This window comes from Nelumbo nucifera, chromosome 7, assembly GCF_055504915.1.
Source record: "Nelumbo nucifera cultivar China Antique chromosome 7, China Antique-T2T, whole genome shotgun sequence".
NCBI classification, from domain to species: Eukaryota; Viridiplantae; Streptophyta; class Magnoliopsida; order Proteales; family Nelumbonaceae; genus Nelumbo; species Nelumbo nucifera.
In genome coordinates this window covers 50,140,830-50,160,812 of record NC_142655.1, presented here as the reverse complement: position 1 = coordinate 50,160,812, position 19,983 = coordinate 50,140,830, and the positions used below count along the sequence as shown (strand labels likewise).

At 38.1% G+C, this 19,983-nt stretch overlaps 1 protein-coding gene across 2 annotated transcripts; it reads right to left on the bottom strand.

Annotated features, from left to right (window-relative positions):
- Positions 1-730: 730 nt before the first annotated feature.
- On the bottom strand, positions 731-11,684 carry REV7 (DNA-binding HORMA family protein). 2 transcript variants are annotated; one of them, XM_010274017.3, is made up of 5 exons: positions 11,097-11,684; positions 10,932-11,012; positions 10,699-10,811; positions 7,847-8,036; positions 731-1,142 (listed from the first exon to the last, which is right to left on the bottom strand). In XM_010274017.3, exons 1-5 carry the CDS (start codon positions 11,125-11,127, stop codon positions 940-942), a joined length of 618 nt encoding a protein of 205 aa, XP_010272319.1. In that variant the 5' UTR covers positions 11,128-11,684; the 3' UTR covers positions 731-939. The 2 variants fall into 2 exon arrangements, with proteins under 2 accessions (XP_010272319.1, XP_010272318.1); XM_010274016.3 differs by lacking the exon at positions 11,097-11,684 and having other exon boundaries at positions 10,932-11,090.
- Positions 11,685-19,983: the final 8,299 nt, after the last annotated feature.

The following is a 19,983-nucleotide window of genomic DNA, read 5'->3' as shown; positions in this document are numbered from 1 at the left end:
AAACTGACGTATTGCTTTCTGTTTTTTGTTTCACTCTATCTGCTAATAGGTAGATCCCTGTCTACTGAAGAGTTCGGATCGGTTGCCTTCTCCGACTCCGATGATGTTCATCTACCAGCTAAAACAACCACACCTCTTAATGCAACACAACAACTACCGATCGGAAAATTGAATAGATCACTGGTTAAGATCTAAACTAAACGATAATACAACCAGTCTTTCATCAAATCAGAATTAAACCTCCAGAGCAGAGGTAGATGAAAACGAGATCAACCAAATGGCACTATTATCAGTAGTATTCTTGAGTCTGTCATAATTCAAAGTAGACAGCACAATCCTTCCACTGGCAGACAATTGAAAGGGGCATTTCAATGTGCCCAATCCAGGAAGTCCATGATATAAATCTACTAGCCATATGATTACTCTAAATATGGTCTATACCTGTATCAGATTTTACAGAAGAATCCAATGAATAAATGCTGACAAAACATTTACCTCCAGAGAAAATAACTATGACATATGTATGACAGAATGTGATTCACATAATTTGGACCATAGAGACCTTCCTTAAGATGCCGGGAATCTCTTCATTCCATGCTTTTATAACTAGAAACTTCTCACTTGAGTCATTGATAAAGTAAAATTTTGGGTAAGATGACCATAATATGGCCAAACAATCTAAGTTTCAGTGGGAATCTATAATGCTTGGCTGATTCTTAGAAGGCCAATATAAAATACAGAAGTAGAAACTCTCTTCAAATCTATATTGAATCATATTGAGCTCTTTGTTTTTCTTCTCTCCTTTTGACATCATATTAGTTTTTTATGTTGGCTAAAATACACCTTGGAACCAAAAATAGTTCTTGACAGTTACATGCCAGTTTGGTATTTTACATGAATAATGATAATATCCAAGTTCCGTTTGCTAGGTCCCATATTCTACTGAGTTGTTGGTTCAGACAAACTTGGATGCTCTACATATAATTGCAGAGTCAGAGGTTCACTGGTCATCGACTTGATTGGGCTTATTAGTGGAGGCTGTTGCCATTGTTTTGTGTCTGTTGGAATCCACGATTCTGCTTCCTTGCTTGAGCTAGCTTGAGGCAGAGAACGGAAGTAAGCTGTTATTTCCCACCTGCAATCTGTTGAAAAGCAAATCTTGAATAACTCCTCTTCCAAAATAATAGAATCACAAAATATTGAGACTAATTTTGCTAGATGATGATGATGATTATAAACTATTGAGACTGATTTTGGAGGGAAAAAAACAATAATCCAAAAAAAAAACTGCGCACAACTGCATGTAAAAACTAGAGATGTGTAAGGACTGCAAAGTTGATAAAACCAAAGTAAACCAAGCATGTCAAAATGTAGAAATTGTGAAGCTAAATTTAAAAGGAAGTGAGTAAACGTAAAATTTCAGACATGACGAACTTTATCATAAACTAGGCACTAACAAAGGAGAAAAAAGAATCTATGAACTAGAAAATATGAGAAAAAAATAAATGGCAGAGATTTAAATCATGTTAGATGCATCAAAGAGGAAGATCAACAAAAGAAGAGAAAATCAAGGGAAGATAGAAAAGCTATTTTGATCCTCTCTCCCAATTAAGAATAGCTCCAATAGGTGATAAAATGAGGGAAAGTAGAATAAGATGATATGGTCACTTACAGAAAAGACCATCTACAGCACCCATAAGAAGTGATTTCTTACAAGTTGAAGGAGAGGAGTTAGAAGAGATAAAGGGAGACCAAAAGGGCATGGATTGAATTAGAATGAAATGATTTAAGAGCTCATAATGTAAATGAATATGACACTGAACAAAGAAGGTGGGCTGTTGAGCAGGAGAAGAAGGAGATGAAGAAAGAAGGAAGAAGAAGAAGAAGAAAGAAGAGGCAACTGAGTTGAGGTCTCAAAAATTATGCTTTAGTCGAGTGAAGCATTGTATTTATACTATACTGGCCGTACAACACAATGAGACTGTAAAATTACAAAAATACCCCTCCAGGTACTAAACCTGTGTACAGTACATATAATACACCTGTCAACACTCCCCCTCAAGTTGGGGCATAGATATCAATCATGCCCAACTTGTCACAGAGACCTTGGTGTCTGGAATGGTTTAGCCCTTTAGTAAAGATGCTTCCTAGTTGGTCTTCAGAGCTGATGTATGGAGTGCATACTTCGCCTGTGATGATTTTCTCTCTGATAAAGTGCTTGTCAACTTCAATGTGCTTTGTTCTATCATGTAGTACCGGGTTAGCAGCGATACTTATAGCTACTTTGTAGTCACAAAGCAGAGTCATGGGTTTACCAACTGGAAAACCCAACTCTCCCAATAAATTCCTTATCCACATACTTTCGGTTACTCCGTGTGCCATTGCACGGTACTCAGCTTCAGCACTGGATCTAGCTACCACGGTTTGCTTCTTAGTCCTCCATGTAACAAGGTTCCCTCCTACAAAGGTGCAGTAACCACTAGTAGACCTTCTGTCACTTTGAAATCCAGCCCAATCCGCTTCTGTGTAAATTTCAACTCTCAAATGTCCATGTTTCTGGAATAATAAGCCAGCACCCGAGAACTTCTTAAGATACCGCAGTATTCTCTCCGTTGCTTCAAGATGAGTGGACCTAGGTGCATGCATGAACTGGCTGAGGACACCAACAGCATATGCTATGTCTGGACGAATCATAAAGAGGTACAATAGTCTCCCTACAAGCCTCTGAAATTGCTTCACACCCTTAAGAGGTTCACCTTGGCTGTCACTTAACTTGTTGATGGGGTCAATGGGAGAGTCAGCTGGTTTAGCCCCAATCTTTACAGTGTCCTTAAGCAAATCTAGGACATTTCCTTTGGGAGATGAAGATACAATTTTTTGATCGGGCAACCTCAATTCCAAGGAAGTATTTTGCGGGTCCTAGATCTTTCACTTCGAACTGAGTGGCAAGGAAGTCCTTCAAACTTTGAATTTCATCATTCCAGTCACCAGTAACAATTATGTCATCCACATATACTATTAGGGCAGCCATTTTACCTTCTACTCTTTTTACAAACAGTGTGTGATCTGGCTGACATTGCTTGTATCCCCTCTGTTGAACTGCAGTATGAAATCTGCTAAACCAAGCTCTTGGAGATTGCTTCAGCCCATATAAAGACTTCTTCAACTTGCACACCTTTTGCTCACTTCCTTGAGCCAAAAAACCGGGGGGTTGAACCATATAAACTTCCTCTTCAAGGGCACCATTCAATAAGGCATTCTTGATGTCAAGCTGATGTAAATCCCAATTCAGATTGGCAACAAGAGAAAAAAGGACTCTAATAGAGTTCATTTTGGCAACAGGGGCAAAGGTTTCAGCATAATCAACCCCATACACTTGAGTAAAATCCTTTGCCACTAAACGAGCTTTATACCTCTCCACGGTTCCATCAACCCCGTGCTTAACAGTGAACACCCATTTACATCCAACTGGATCCTTTCCCTTAGGGAGATCAACAAGTTCCCACGTGCCATTCTTATGAAGAGCATTTATTTCTTCCTTCATGGCCTTCGTCCATTCTGGTACTGAGAGAGCTTCTGCCACATTCTTGGGAATAGGGATATTGTCAATGGAGGTAAGAAAAGCACGAAATGAATGAGGGATTTTCTCATAGGAAACAAAGTTGGAAATGGAGTGTTTAGTGGTGCACGACCTAACACCTTTCCTGTGGGCAATGGGAAGGTCAAGATCATTAGTAACAGGGAGGCTGGGAGTCAAGTTACCTGAGTGAGTATGACCTTCCCCCAAGGAATTTGATGGCATTTGAGGTACGGCTTCTGGATTCTCCACAGCACTTGAACCTGGTTGGCTTTTACGACGACGAGAAAAAACACGGAAAGGTGGAGGATCAGAAGGAGAAGGGGGAGAAGGAGAAGGAGTAGGAAAAGGAGGCAGTGGAACCAGTTTCTCCTCATGCCTACACTCCCCCTGAGGAGAAACAGGAAAGAAGGGCTCATCCTCAAAAAAGGTAACATCCATGGAAACATAGAATTTCTGAGAAACAGGATCAAAGCAACGATACCCTTTCTGAGAGAATGAGTAGCCAAGAAATATGCATGGGATAGCACGATAGTCCAATTTCCCCTGGGTGGGAGATAGGTTTTGGACAAAGCACCGACAACCAAAAACATGAGAAGGAATAGAAAGAAGAGGGGCCTTAGGAAAGAGAAGCTGATGTGGGGCTTTGTACTCTAACCAACGAGAGGGCATCCAGTTAATGAGGTATGTAGAACAAAGGGCAGCCTCAAGCCAAAATCATTTGGGAACATTCATGTGGAGTAGTAAACCTCGTGCCACTTCAAGAAGGTGTCGGTTCTTCCGTTCAGCCACACCATTTTGTTGTGGTGTGCGGGCACAAGAGCTCCGATGAAGTGAGCCATGTGAAGCAAAGAACTCCGTGTGGTCACTATGAAAAAATTCTTTTGCATTGTCTGATTGAAATATTTGGATTTCGGTTTGAAATTGGGTGAAGACCATCCGCTGAAAATCTTGAATAATTTTTGGTACTTCCTCACGGGTTCGCATTGGATATACCCAAGTGTATCTGGAATAATCGTCAATGAAGGTAATGAAGTACTTGTAGCCACTCTCAGAAGGTAAAGTAACAGGGCCCCACACATCAGAATGCACAATGTGAAAAGGAAACTCAGATTTACTATTTCTTTGAGGGAATTGAGTTCTACAATGCTTGCTTAACTGACACGTTTGACAAGAAAAATTTGAAACAGACACAGACTTACACAGTTTTGGGAAAACAACTTTCAAGGACTCAAAAGACAAATGACCCAGACGACAATGCCACAAATATATTTTACTCTTTCTGAACTGACTCATAGACTCTGTAACATGAAGGCCAGCCGTATTCTCCAGCATATAGAGTCCATCAACCATACGTCCCCTACCAATCGTCCTCCCCGAGGCCAGATCCTGAATCACACAATAGGAAGGGAAAAAAGTCACAGAACAGTTTAAGGAATTTGTAACACTACTGACTGAAAACAAATTCATAGGGAATTTTGGAACATAAAGAACATTAGAAAAAGTAAGGCCGAGGGGAAGAGAGAGAGTTCCTTGACCAGCTATGGAAGTGTATGATCCATCAGCTAGTCTCACTTTATCTCTTCCGAAAAGAGGGTGATAAGTTTGAAAGTAAGAAAACATACCAGTCATGTGTTTTGAGGCTCCAGAATCAATGATCCATGGAGAGTCAAGGTCGTGAGAAGCAACATGGAAAGCTGTGGCAGGATTACCTGATGTGGATGCAAAAGAGGTGGTGGGAGGAGCATCCATCTGGCGAATAGCTCTACCATAAAGGTCCAAATGGTCACAGAAGGAGTTTACAATATCCTCCCTTGGGTTAGATCCAGAGTAGCTATGTTGGCCATGTGGTGTTTGAGTCACAGTAGAAGTGGAGGGCTGATTCTCCCGAGTAACCATATTGGCCATGTGGTGTTTCTTGGTACCTTGTTGCCCGGGTCTTCTAATTACATCTGAGCCTTGCTTCTTAGGTAGATCTTGAGCCCACTTTGGTTTCCCATGGAGATCCCAACAGGTATCTTTGGTGTACCGGGGCTTCTGGCAATTAGTGCACCACAATTTTTCCTTACCTTCTGATTTCTTCTGGAGATCCCCTCTCTTGGAAGAAGGGCCACCACTAGTAGAGGAACCCCCCTTTGCCGCCAACACAATTGCATCCCCTCCGGTGCTGTTCATCAAGTTTCTTCTTCTCTCTTCAGACTGAACAAGAGCATAGACCTCCTGAATTGAAAGAAGATCCTTAGAACTTAGAATTTGTACTCTGATGGATTCATAGATAGGATTGAGACCATGTAAAAAAGGCAAACACCCTTTGCTGTGAGACAAGTTTCTTATAAAATTTTGCATCTTCATCACACTTCCAATCAATATTCTGGTAATGGTCCAACTCCTTCCAAACAGTTGTCAAGTCAGAGTAATAAACTGATAAACTCCTCTCTCCCTGTTTACAAGTAGATGAAACTGCTTGCAGTTGATAAATCTTGGCATAGTGTCGAAGTTCAGAATATGTGGATTTTGCCTGTTCCCAAATCTCATTTGCAGTTTCAGCCCACATTCCTTATTTGCGGTTGCATGGAGATCAAAAGCCAAGACATAACCATGCTGTTCTCCTGATCCCATCTATCATGTTCTGCATTTCCAGAAATTGGTTCTTTGATTCTTCCATTTATGTAGCCTATTTTTCCCCTTGCAGTTATGTATAGCTTGATCCCCCTTGACCACTCTAGGTAGTTTAACCCATCAAGAGGAACAACAACCATAGGAAAGGATAGGTCACTGTTCCCACTCATTCCATTCAGCATTGTGGAGATTCCGGATGTAGCTGAATCTTCACTATTCATGATTCTAGGTTGAGAAGTACACAGAACCAAAGGCACACTGCCTTACAGAGCTGCTATAGTCCACAACTAGGCACTTGCAGATTTTCAGTTTCACAGGGAACCAAGTACAAACACTGCAGCAATAATACTAGGTTGTATGACCTACACTGTGTAGGAGTCCACAGAACAATATACGAACTGCACTTGCAGTGTAACCAAGTCTGAATGACCTATAGCTTTACAACTTTAATACAGCTTCTCAACTGAAAAAAAAAAACTCAGTAGGAACAGTAATATGAGTGGTGGTTCACCACACCTAATTGGCTGATATCCACTTTCCAGGGGAGCCGAACAGTCACTTAGGGTCTAGGGTTCATCAACAGTCCCTTAGAGAGAAAAATAGAGCAACACACAATCGGAGGAAGAGGGACAGTCCCTACTCAGATTTTGGGACATCAACAGTCGTACAAGAAGAGAACCATAAACAGAAAAAACAGTTCAGTACCTAGGTCACCCGAACTGTGAATAGGCAGTACAGTCAAGGACTCAAACTTCTCTTCAAATCAGAACCTTCCTTCGTACATCTGGGATGGTTTTCTACAGTGTTCTTAGCCGAGCAACTCCAGTTACCAGCACTTAAGGCTGAAGGAAGTTGAACAGACAACTTTCTACACTAGGAAGTTGAACAATTAGCTTTCTTGTAGCAGAACCCTATTCGGCAGTGGAGACTAGTAACAACACTAGAGAATACTTGTTCAACTTCTTCTTCCTTGTCTTCGAGCATCAGGACTAAGCTTCTACGCAGCAATGGAGAGAGACCTCGGCTGGTTGTTTTCCAGGCCTGGACGGTCCTGCTCTGATAACATGTTGAGCAAGAGAAGAAGGAGAAGAAGAAAGGAGGAAGGAAGAAGAAGAAGAAGAAGAAGAAGAAGAAGAAGAAGAAGAAGAAGAAGAAAGAAGAAGAAAGAAGAGGACAACACAATAAGACTGTAAAATTACAAAAATACCCCTAGGGGTACTAAACCTGTGTACAGTACATATAATACACCTGTCAACATGGGCCTTGTGCAACAGTTGGGTTGCTCCATTGCGACCTGGGTGACCAGGGTTCAAATATTGGAAGCAGCCACTCTATGTATCTACAGCGTTAAGGTTGTGCACACCTGTCCCTCCCCAAACCCACATTGGTGGGAGCCTCACGCACTGGTCTGCCCTTTTTTCCATACGAAATTGGACAGAATGGAATGGAGGAACAGGATTCATGTAGCCAATCCCATATAGTTGGGACAAGGCTTAGACGATAATGATGATCCTTTCTCCAAATTACAACACAAAGCATAAGTAGTTGCAAATTGTATAAATAATAATATCAAACTGAGAAGTATTCCCATAAAAAAAAACTGAGAAGTGAGCAGGGTGACTGCTTCAAACTGTTATATTTTGTACATACCTCTTGGAAGAGTCTTGGTAAGTGGTTCAGAAACTGAAAGCTTGATTAGGAATGACCTAAGTGAGAACTCAAAATTAGCTTCTTCCACCTTCTGTCCATATGATTGATTAATTGTAAGCTTGAATATAAATCTCTCAGCTGGAACATTTTCATTATTGAAGAATATAACTGCTACTCTCTCCACTAATCCCTGGAGTGAGAACAGACAAGAGTTTGATTAAATATTGTTCCATTGATTGCATAAACAACCATGTTACAAGAAAGAGATAGCATCATGGGTACAACATCTGCTCTGGAATTTGTGACAGGCAAGGGTATGGCATTGAGTAACAAACTATTTAGTGGGAAAAAAAAACAATGAAATGATAGGCCAATAACATTTTATATGTGGCAAACAGGACCTAACCAATGGACCCTGCCTGATCAACTCCTAGCCCAAAACCAATTCACTTAGCCCCAAAATATCATCTGATATTTAGTTTCCTCCAAAACTGAAACTGATAGGTAGAATATCCTAATAATCCAAAAAATAGGCACTTTAGAATTGATATGTGTAACTTTTTCCCATCCAAAAGAATGCAGCCTGGTAAGAGATCAGGATAGTAAAAACCAGAATAAATAGTAGGCACCTCAGTTTATCAATTCATATTACTGCTCATATGTAAAATGCTATGATGTAAAATTAGAAGGTATCTTTCACCTCAATCAAAATCCTTGCAAATCTTAAAAGTCTTCCAGTCAATATTCCTCCTATTAACTGAAACATAGTGGCTGCATGCATACCTAATCGATTTTAAAGTTTCACAACAGGAGAGAGAAAGAGAGAGAGAGAGAGTTGAGACAATAACAAAAACCAACTTTGAAAAATGAAAACTTAGCATTTCTAATACCAATGCAAAGACTTACCATTTCTAATGCAACCAACCACTGCATCCACCAGAACTCAGGAAACCAGCAGTGGAACCATTCCCACCTAAGAACTGCTGAGACATCTCTATTTTGAGGATGGAAAAGAAAATGGCATCTTCTGATAGTTTTAATATCAACAAAATATCCAAGATTCAATGTATCTACCTACCACTAGACCTATTCATGGGCCGGGCTTTGGTCCCAGCCCATGAACATTCTACACTGCTTCGGGCTCAGGCATTGGGCCAGGACCATTCAAATTTTGGCAAAAGCTAATCCCAAGCCCTGCCCATGAACAGGTCACTCCAAATAGTCTATGCAATCCTTCACATGGCCACTGTCTTTAACTTCAAATTTTCTGAGAAACTCTTTAGTGAATCTGTCACCTCTGCAACTAAACAAGGAGCTACAACTATTCATCCCAATTAAATATCTTCCTCTGGAATGTGCATTCATCACTAAGTATCACTTCTTTACTGACTTCAATCAATTTAAGGGTGTTATATTGTAACACAAATACCCAATTAGAGGTCTCCTATTTAAGTTTGCACACCTGGATATTCAAATTTCTAAAAGATACATCGTCTGACCATATAGGGAAGCTTCCACAAATTATCATGAAGCAATCCGTGTAAGTGTGAACTGTACAGTAAGTAACTTGCCAATTTAAAAAGCATAGCATGTGTAAGAAATATAGGTGACTATGGTCTATAAATGTATATATTTCCTATGTTAGGAAGGGGTTACTTCTGTACAAGTTACACAGTATATACAAGTAAAATTTTCATAACCTTTTTGGAGGGGGTATGCATGGTTCCATTCACCCTCTGGCTTGTCCTGTTTTTCCCCCCTTTTGATCAGTAACTTTTCTATTTATTTATTCATTTAAAGGTGTTGTATGTGAAAGGAGTTGTGCCAAGCACCAAATAAAGCAGTAAAGTTTCCTTTTTACATTATATATACGAATAATAATCCCTCCCTTTATTTCCCTCTGGTTTGCCCTGTTAGTTACATATCAATGTTGCAAATGTAGACAAAATATGTAGTAAACTATTAAACTTACATAACAATGTTGCAATGAAGTTTTAGTTATATGATAAGTTGGTCTAGATTGTGAACAGTACATATCAGGGCCCTTTGCCCCATTGGAACGGTGATTTTAGACTGTAATTCTAATTTAATGTATTCTGATTCTGCCCCTATTTTTGAACTTTTGTAGGAGCAAGGCCTTTACATTCTCCAAGTTGGCATCATTGTCTCTTTTTTAATACCCAAATTTGAAGGCGGTCACCCTCCACCTGAAGTAAACTATGGGTTTAGAAAAACTAAGGTACTTCACCTGAAGCATTGCCATGTGAGGAAGGCAATCAATCAATTGCTTGCACAAGGTACACAACTAATTGAAAAATGTTTAACATGAGACTAACATATTGGCAGGAATGTACAAATACAGATGCTTCATATGGGAAGAGTCTATGTAAAGTATTGATAAAAAAAAAAGAGTCTATGTAAAGCAGTTGCCTGGGCAATCGTAAATAAAGGCTGCTCTACCTAGTCTATTGACTTGGCAAATGGAAAACACCACATTGACTAAAACGCTACAATGCCTCCCCTAAGAAAAAGAAAAGAAAAGAAAAAAACTATGGCCAAAGGGGGGTTAAATATCATAAAGAGAAACAAGTTACAGAAGATGTGTACAAATCATATGGACTATATCAGTTTCCTTTTAGTATGTACACTAGGATACCTGTAAACTCTAAGGCAGTTCCCCCATGAACGGTTTATTTGTTTTTCTTTTTCTTTTTTCTAACCTCAGTTCTCTTATGCAGCCTTTTTCCAAACATCAGTTCTCTCGTGCAGCTTTTGGCCATGAACTGATTTTATTCATTCTTAACTAGGTAAGAGAAAGAAAGAATGAAAGAAGAAAAAGATAACGAACCAACCTTCTGGATAAAGGGAAGAAGTCCAGTAACTGCTGAATGGATGTATTCTCTGAGTTGAGGGTGTCGAGTCCTCTGGACCACAACGTTCATATAACGCCTCCTCTCAAATGCACCTGTAACATCAATGGTGAATGGTGGTGAAATTCAAAATATACCTCCCTCGAAAGAGAATACGCACCGGGTTTTCATAAAAACCAATGAATTTCCCTTTAAGTAAACTAGGATATACTGACCAGGAGGGTAAACTCCTTTGAGGAAAACAATGGAACTGATGGCGACTTCAAGGAATTCAACAAGAATACGAGCCGTCTCAGCTGTAAAGGGAGAGAATTGAAGATCACCAGCTTCAGTTTTGATCATCAAGAAGTAGAAAAAAACGAGAAATCAGACAATCAGACCTTGTGAAGATTGATGATCTCTTCGTTCCATTAACAAGGGCAAGCTTCGTTGAAGGCCCTGTTATTGTAATTGAAGACGCCGTCTAGAACTACAACCAAACTCTGTGTTCAGCCTCCAACACGACAGACACACGGTTAGATAGGGGTGTTCACGGTTCGGTTAACCGAACCGTCGGATATTTTTTCAAACCGAATCGACCTGATCGGTTTTTTAAATATCCAAACCGAAATCGAACCGATGCAATCGGTTAACTGGACCAGTTAACCGGTGGACTGGTTAACCGTGGCTTGGTTTTTCAGTTTTTTATGCACTTAAAATAAAAAAAAAAACTAAAATTGTCGGTGGTTGCTGTTGTTGTCGGACTGGTTGGTGTTGGTGGTTGTTGTCGATGCCGAATTGGTTGGTGCCAATGTTGCTGCTTGTCGAAAATGCAGAGAGCCTGAAGTGAGAGCCTGAGAGCTTGACGGAGATGCAGAGAGCAGAGGTGAGAGAGAGAAAAAAGAGATATAGAGATCAGTCCTTGCTTGACGGCGAGGTGACAACCGTTGGTGTTGCCGCTTGGTACTGTCGTGCTGGTGGTTGGTGCGGGCCGCACGATCGTCTAGAGTGGAGAATAGGAAGAATCGAAGAAGAAGATGATTAGAAGAGGAGAAAACTAAGAGAGAGAAGAGAGAAGAGAAAAGAGTCAAAAGAAGTCTAACACTTGCATTATGGGAAAAAGACAAAAAAATAGAAAATGTTCTGATTTTAAAAGAAAGGCTGAAAGTCTCTACCAACTCTTTTATTCAATTTTAAAAAAAAATAATATATATTACTATATATATTGGTCGGTTTGGTTAACTGCCGGTTTTTTTAAATGGTTAACTGAAACCGAATTGAAACTAGCGGGTTTTTAAGAATATCAAACCGAAATCGAACCAATTAGTTCGGTTAATCGATTTTTTGGTTCGATATCGATCGGTTTTTTGGGTTTTTTTGCTCACCCCTACGGTTAGTGTCTCAGAAGGGATGAGCAAAAAAAATAGAAAAACTGAACCAATCGAAACCGAACCGAAAAATTGTTTAACCGAACTAATCGGTATACATATATTTTTATATATATTTATGTACATCATATATATTTTATATTTTTATATATTATAAATTAATAAATATGCATTATATATAAATATATATTTATAATATATTATTTATTATTTAAAGTATAATATTTTATATATTTATAGTTTTTTATTATATATTTTTATAATATATATTATAGAAATTAAAAACTGAAAAACCGACAAACTGAACTGATGATTAATCGAACCGGTCAACCGATTAATTGACTGGCTTTGATTCTGTTCCAATTACCGGTTATCCAAAAACCAATAGTTTTGGTTCCAAAAAATGCTTCACAGTTTGGTTCGACCGAACTGTGAGCACCCCTACTCAGAGATGCATTGCAGCATTGAAATCCATTTCTCAAAAAAAAAAAAAAAAATCAATTTCTCCAACAGAAGTACAAAATTGATGGATGTTGGACGGAAAACAGGAAATCGGCTGCAGTGCTCACAACACTGTGTGCTCACACCGTTCGTATATTCCCTTCGAGCCTTGCATCGGAAATATCTATCCGTAAAAATGGCATACAAGTACGAGATATTCCTCATGTACGGATATCAATGTTGTACAAACGGTGTTACACTGTGTTCATATCTCCCACTCACAAAGAACCTACCCATGCCATACTTATATTAAGAATATATCCCATAGCATGAGTCCATGAGCCCAGGTCTCCTACCAACACAATGAGATCGGCTTCAGTTACAAGGCCCGTTCGAATAGCCTTTACGGTCTTGCATTAGTAATATTTTCATACTTATGTACTTTATTTCACAAGGAGATATTCTCAATGCAAGGCCATAAAGGTTGTTCGAACATGTCTTGCACTAACTGAAGCTGAGTTGCAATACAACATGTTCTAACACCCCACCAACATAATCGAACATCACACATATCATACATGACGGGTCCTACTTTTATGGTCGATTCCATTAGAATGTGTTTTGTTGGCAGGACTCGGGAGATCCCAATTTTAGTTGTTGTAGATAGGTAGGTGTGGATAGGATTCTTGTGGGTAGGAGATCTGAATTCTTTGGGTAAAAGCTTTCCGTGCATGACACATTAATGGAGTCCGCATCTCCTGCCCACAAGAACTCTGCCCACGTTTATCGCAGCCACACATGGAGAACATCTCATCCTCTGTATTATGCAGGGGGAGATGTTCCCAATTCATAGTGGTAGTATATTGTGGGTAGGCGTGGACAGAGTTCTCATGAGCAGGAGATCCGAACTCACATTAATGTAGGTGTGGGCTAAAATACTAATTATAATCATATGGTTGTTTGATTTACACAACCTGTTCTATTAGGTGTCTTGGTTTGGGGCTAGGTTTTGTGTTCAGCCTAATTTGGGCCATGTCTGACCCACAAATTTATTAGCTGAATTTAGAGCCAATTCTTGAATCCAAAACTTAATTGTTCAAGCTGTTTTTAAAGCTTTACACACATGGCGTGTGCTTTGTATGGGTCATGCTTGCCTCCTCTTTGATACTTCAAAGGTCCAGCCTGACATGGCTCACAACATGAACCCAAGTGGACCTAGCCCAGGGCCGAGCTTGGGCCTTTGCTGAACTAGGCCAATCATTTTTTTTTTACATTTTGATTATTTTTTTTCATTTTTTTCTAAGTAAAATGATACAAAATATGGGAAAAATAAAAATTTAACAAAATACAAAATAGATAACAAATTAGAAATTCTATTTCATTTGAATTTGAACAATGCAATGTATGAACGAAATATTGGAAATGGAATAAAATATAAAAACAATATAATAAAATTATAAATTGAAAATAAAAAGGTGCAATGGTATTGTTGAAAAAATAACAAATAATTTAAATAAAATTAGAAAACAAAATTTACAATAATTTTAAAAATAAAAATTCAATATAATTATTTAGCATACAAAAAAATATTGACTTCATTTTCTTTAAGTTCCACCTTCAACTCCATCTCCTTGACCCTAATCCAATCATCTACATTAGGTGAAGTGCCCTGCCCTTCTTTAACTTGTAATTTATCCTCAACATCCAACCAATTTTTCAAGCATATGCATATCTCCAAGCTTTCATCGTTTATGCAAATTCTTGTCATCCAAGACCCTAGTATGAACTAGATAATTTTTTCCATATTCACTCCACCAGGCTAAAATATCAAAATTGTTTATTTCCTCTAAGTCAAAGGAATCATTTAAATTAGAAAAATTTGCTTGTAAATAAAAATTAAGTTCACTAAATAACTTGTTGATGAAGTGAGAATGGATTTCTACCTTTTACTTATTAGAGACCAAAAGTTTTTTCTTTCACTACTAGAAATAAATGTTTCAGAAGTGGAAGTTGCACATGTACAAGTTTTCCTATGCCCTAATAATTGAGATTCGTATAAATTGTACATTTCAAATAATAAATTATTAACTTATTCTTTTTTATTTCCAATTTCAGTATTCATATTTTTACAATATGATTCAAGTAATCTAGGATCTGATATTGTAGCTAAGCAAAAGGAGAAATATTTTTCCAATATTTTTTAAAGTTAAATTTCATAATTTCAATAATACTTTTAAAATTTAAATTACTTCTATATTTTAAAAAATATTCACTAATTATAAATAAATGATTAACTAAAATATAGCTAGTTGGGTAATAAACACAAAAAATTCATTAATTGTATCATAAAAAATTGTAAAAATTCTTTTATACAAACTACCATTTCCCGGTTATCTTCACTTATAAAATCATTTGGAATTTTTCATTATAAAAATTAGTAAGAATATTTTTGTATAAAATACAACTTTCAAACGTAGAATAGGTAGATTTCCACTTATGTTAAACATCTAATACAAAATTTTTATATTTTAAACTATAGTTTTGACATAAATATTTAAATTCTTGTTTTTTGTTTGAGAACTTGTAATATATATATATATATATATATATATATAGATATATATGTATAATACAATTTATAACCTTAAAAATAAATTTTAAAACATCCTGAACACATAAATTTAAGATATGACATGCACATCTAATATGAAATAATTTATCATTCAAACATGGTTTTAATTGAGATTTTAAAATACTTATTGTTGAATCATTATTACTAGCTTTATCAAAACTAATAGAAAAAATTGTATTTTTAATTCCATAATTATTTTAAAGTATTTAAAATACTTATAGCAATTGTTGGGCCAATACGTGGCCATTCAAGCCCAGTAAAACTGAGAATTCTTTTTTGAAAAGGCCAATTTTCATTAATAAAATGTCCAATAAGACAAATATAACTTATATTATATTTAGAAATCCAAATATCAATAGTAATTGCAACTTTAGAAGTAAGTGTTAATAAAGTAGAAATTAAATTTTGTTTATATGAATAAAAAATTTTTAAAGCATATGATCTAATAGTGTTTCTAGAAACTTTCTTAAGTTGGGGTCTTATAGAATGTTGTAAAAATTGTTCAAGCTTAGTGTCTTCAGCTAATAAAAACGGTTGTTCAACATGTACAATATATTTTGTTAACTCTTGCATCTTTTTTTCTTGAGAATATTTAAAATTACCAAAAGACCCACGTCCAATTTCTATTTGTGATGATTGTTTCCCTTCTTCATTTTCCTCATGAATGAGCATATGTTTTCCCAAATGTCCATTACCACTCTTGCTACTATAACTAAAGTTACTCTTACATTTATAGCGAACGACTCTTTTCTCTTCCCTTCAACCTCTTCTATACTAAATAATTTCTAAATTGGGCTACTCAACTTATTACCCTTCTTTTTCTTTTCCTTAGTAGTAGTACTAGGGGTGGGAACTCCGACAATATCAATAACATCCATATCGGTGCTGACATTGTCATACTGTAATTGAATATCATCAACATCGAATATGTTGGGAAATTGGCTTTGAGAGAGGCCAATAAATTTTTCAAAACTCTAAAAAAATAAAAATTTATTTATTGCAACTTACATGAACTACTGATTCAGAATCTCAAGTTGATTTCAACTTTTGAAGCCTCCAAACCTCCTAATTTTCTAACTTGAGATACTTAAGCAAACCTTCTTCTTATTGAAACTTAAATAAAGTTGAGAATTGGAGAGAAGAGAAAGTATGAGAATTTGTATAAGAGAATATATGAGAGTATGAGAAAGAATGAGAATGATAGAGGATAAGAATATTTATGGGAAATCGAAATAATTCAATTGCCTAAAATACCTTGAAAAACTAACTACTTTTTAGTTGTTGGGAGGGGTATTTTAGTCATTATAATGTTAATTATCGCTTTACCCAAATTCCCCCCAAACTAGCTATTATATAGTTGTTGGGCTCATTATTGTTATTTTTACTCCCACGCCAAAGCCGAAATACATAAATACCCCCTAACAAGTTGTTTATACCTATTGGGGGGAATTTATGTAAAAAACCCAAAAAGCAAAAGTTAGCCATTGGGGACCCACAACAACTGTATTTTGTGGGTGGGTTACGCTCAACCTACTACTATCCCACGTACCAAGCTGTGGTAGGCCATGCCACATGCCAGGTCATAGGCCTATGCCAACATAGCCCACACTATCGTGTCATGTCATACTAGCCCATGGGCCTGAAAACTCAAGCCTGGAATGGTCCATACCATCGTGTCATGTCTAACATGGCCTACATGCTGTTGTGTCAGGCCGTGCCGAGCCATAGGCAACACGACCTAAAAGTCCAACCCTACCTAACCCAAAAATTTTAGGTTTATATATATATATAGATACATACATACATACATACATACATACATACATACATACATATAGATATATAAAGTTGTAACACCTTTTGCAATTTGCAGTTGCAATCAACAATTCACGTGCAACAAATTGAGATGGGATCTGATGAGGGGCATTTTGGCCGCCCCACATAATCATCGACACATGGACACAAACGATGACTCAACATCCAACTTAGCGAGGTAGCTTGCCTCAAGGGACACATGGCAGTCTGCATCAGACACATGGCCGAGCTGGAGTAAGCTCGACCCATAGCGCCCAATACAGCATAGCAGCTCAACAAAAAAACGCATGGCAGTCTACAACAGGTATGCGGCTGAGCTCAATCTACGGACAACCCTAGCTCGCCCAAAACAGCCCTGTGAACAATGCCCCCATAAGCGTTGTAACCACTGCCCCAGAAACAAGCCCGCCGAGTTGACCACCACAAGACCCGTAGGCGACCTGTAATCGCCGCACAGATCCAGCGACTAACTGACCAGTGTCCCCAAACTTCGGAAACAACTCCTTATAGCGCTCAGAAGGCACCTGAACCTTAGGTGACTATAAAAGGACCCCAGGACCACTCTAAGAGGTATGGGCACATAAGCTCTCATTCTCTCTTGTGTTCTCTCCACAAGAACTACTCAATGACTTAAGCATCGGAGTGTCTCCCTAGGTAAAGCTTACCTAGGCACTCTAACCTCTCTTTTCTTTCAGCAACTCTCAGCTTGGACCCCCAGCTCGACTTTGCCAAGACTACACCTAGTTCGACCCACCTCATCAGACATGAGGGAGTGAGCAGATTTTGTGCTTCATCTATTGGTGGGCATATTTCGTGCTTCATCAATAGGCACCATCTGTGTGAAACGCAGCAAAAAGCTAGTGTTTCCTCTTATTCACCTCTTTTATCTCTCACTTCATTCAAAGAGAACTCTATCAACGGCATTTTCAAGAAATCCTTGTGCCAGTAATATGAACGGCTAGATCCCAACCATCATAATTGGCCAAATTGACATCCCCTTGCCACAACCTGAAAATGTGAACATGCCACCTTCACCCCCATTTGTGAAACCAGTGGCACCTACTGCAACAGTAGATGTACGTCACTTTAATGATCTAGTGCGATGTGTTAACAATATGACCGAGCAAATGCGGTCATGGGAAAACCGGTCAATATTTATTGTTGGATAACAACAACAACTGCCCCAACAACAGCCACACCAGTAGCAGTTTCACCAATAGCCTCATCAGCAACCCCAGCAGCAGTGTTTAGCCACAACATTTGGCGATATCTGGTCAACAAACACCAAGGGGCAGCCAACCTCGCAGCAGCCAATAGTGACCCCATAGCAATCAACAACCCCCTTAGCCTAACAATCTGGATCATGAAGACCCACCCCAACCGTGAATGTGTAGCCAAATCCAAGTGTCGAACAAAGAAGGCACTGCAACCTAAAATGAGCAAGGACCAGTAGAGAGCCAGGCAAAGGCACCTGCTGAATCTAATGCAGTTAGCTTTGCCAAAGGAATCAGAAAGAACAAATGGACGCATCACGCAGGGAAGAAGATATAGCTCGCTCGGGCAGGTAGTGAGGCATGTCTTGGAGAAGGTAGCACGGCAACGGGAAAAATGATATCCTTATCAGAGCAACCTAGCTTGACTAGAGAAACCCCACTTGTGCCAGAGATCCTCAAAGCACTACACCCTAAGAACTTTTGGGCTCCCACCTTGGAGTCCTACCAAGGGAAATCAGACCCAGTAGAACATGCTAACAGTTTCCAAGCTTAAATGCTCCTTCATGGAGCAAACGACACTAGTATGTGCATAGCGTTCCCCACCACTCTAAAGGAAGAAGCCTGGCTATGGTATTCAGAGCTGGCCCCAAGATCCATAAAAAATTGGAACCAGTTTGCCTGATTATTTATCATCAATTTATTACAAGTATGCCACACTCGAAATCAGCTACATGACTGTTTAACATCATGCAGAAGCCCAATGAGACGCTTAGAGAATCAATATGGCACTTCAACATGGAACAACTGCAGATCCGGACCTAGACCCCTCTGTACAACTCATAGAAACTAAAAAATGTGTCAAACACCATGAGCAGAAGAAGCGATAAGCGCAGAGACTGAAGAAGTAGGAAAGAGGAAGCAGGCAGATGAAGAAGCAAGCACGAGTAGAGCAAGTCGCCAATCAAAAGAGCGGAGTGACAATTGGGAACATTGCCAGCATACATCAGGGTATTTACGCCGTTGAACACCTAAAGAAAGGAAATACTCATGTAGATCCAGTCTAATCACTATGTTAAATGGCCTCCCAAGATGAGGGGGACCCTAGCACCTAGAACCCGAACAAGTATTGCCATTTCCATAGGGACTTTGGGCATGATACCGAAAACTACTAGAACTTAAAAAATGAAATTGAAGACCTCATTAAACGAGGATACTTAAAATGTTTCATCAAGGATGAATGACCCCAAGAAGCAGAAACCAGCAGGGAAGTACCTCAAAGCAACAAATAACAAGAACCACCCACTCAAAACCAGTAGACGCAAGAAAGACAAGCCAAAGGGACCATCAATGTGATCATAGGGGGCTCAATTATAGCAAGATGCACTACATCTACCAGAAGGAATGTGGTACGCGAGCTAGAACAAGAAGATAATTAGCCATGCAAACGCCCCCGGATAGAAGAAACCATTTATATCACTAAAGATGACATGTGAGGGATCCAATAGTAATTAATAATTACTATTATTATAAATATTATTAATAACTAGATATTTACTTTAAATTAAAATTATAAATATTATTATTAAAAAATATTGTTAATAAATTTAGTAACCAGATTTTAATAATTATTGATTATTATAGTAATTTAATAAATATATAATTAGTGATTACAATTAATAATTAATGTTATTATAAATATTGTTAATAAATAGATTTTTACTTTAAATTAAAATTATAAATACTATTAATAAATTTAGTAATTATTGTTATAATAAAAATAATTAAAAATGTTATTAAT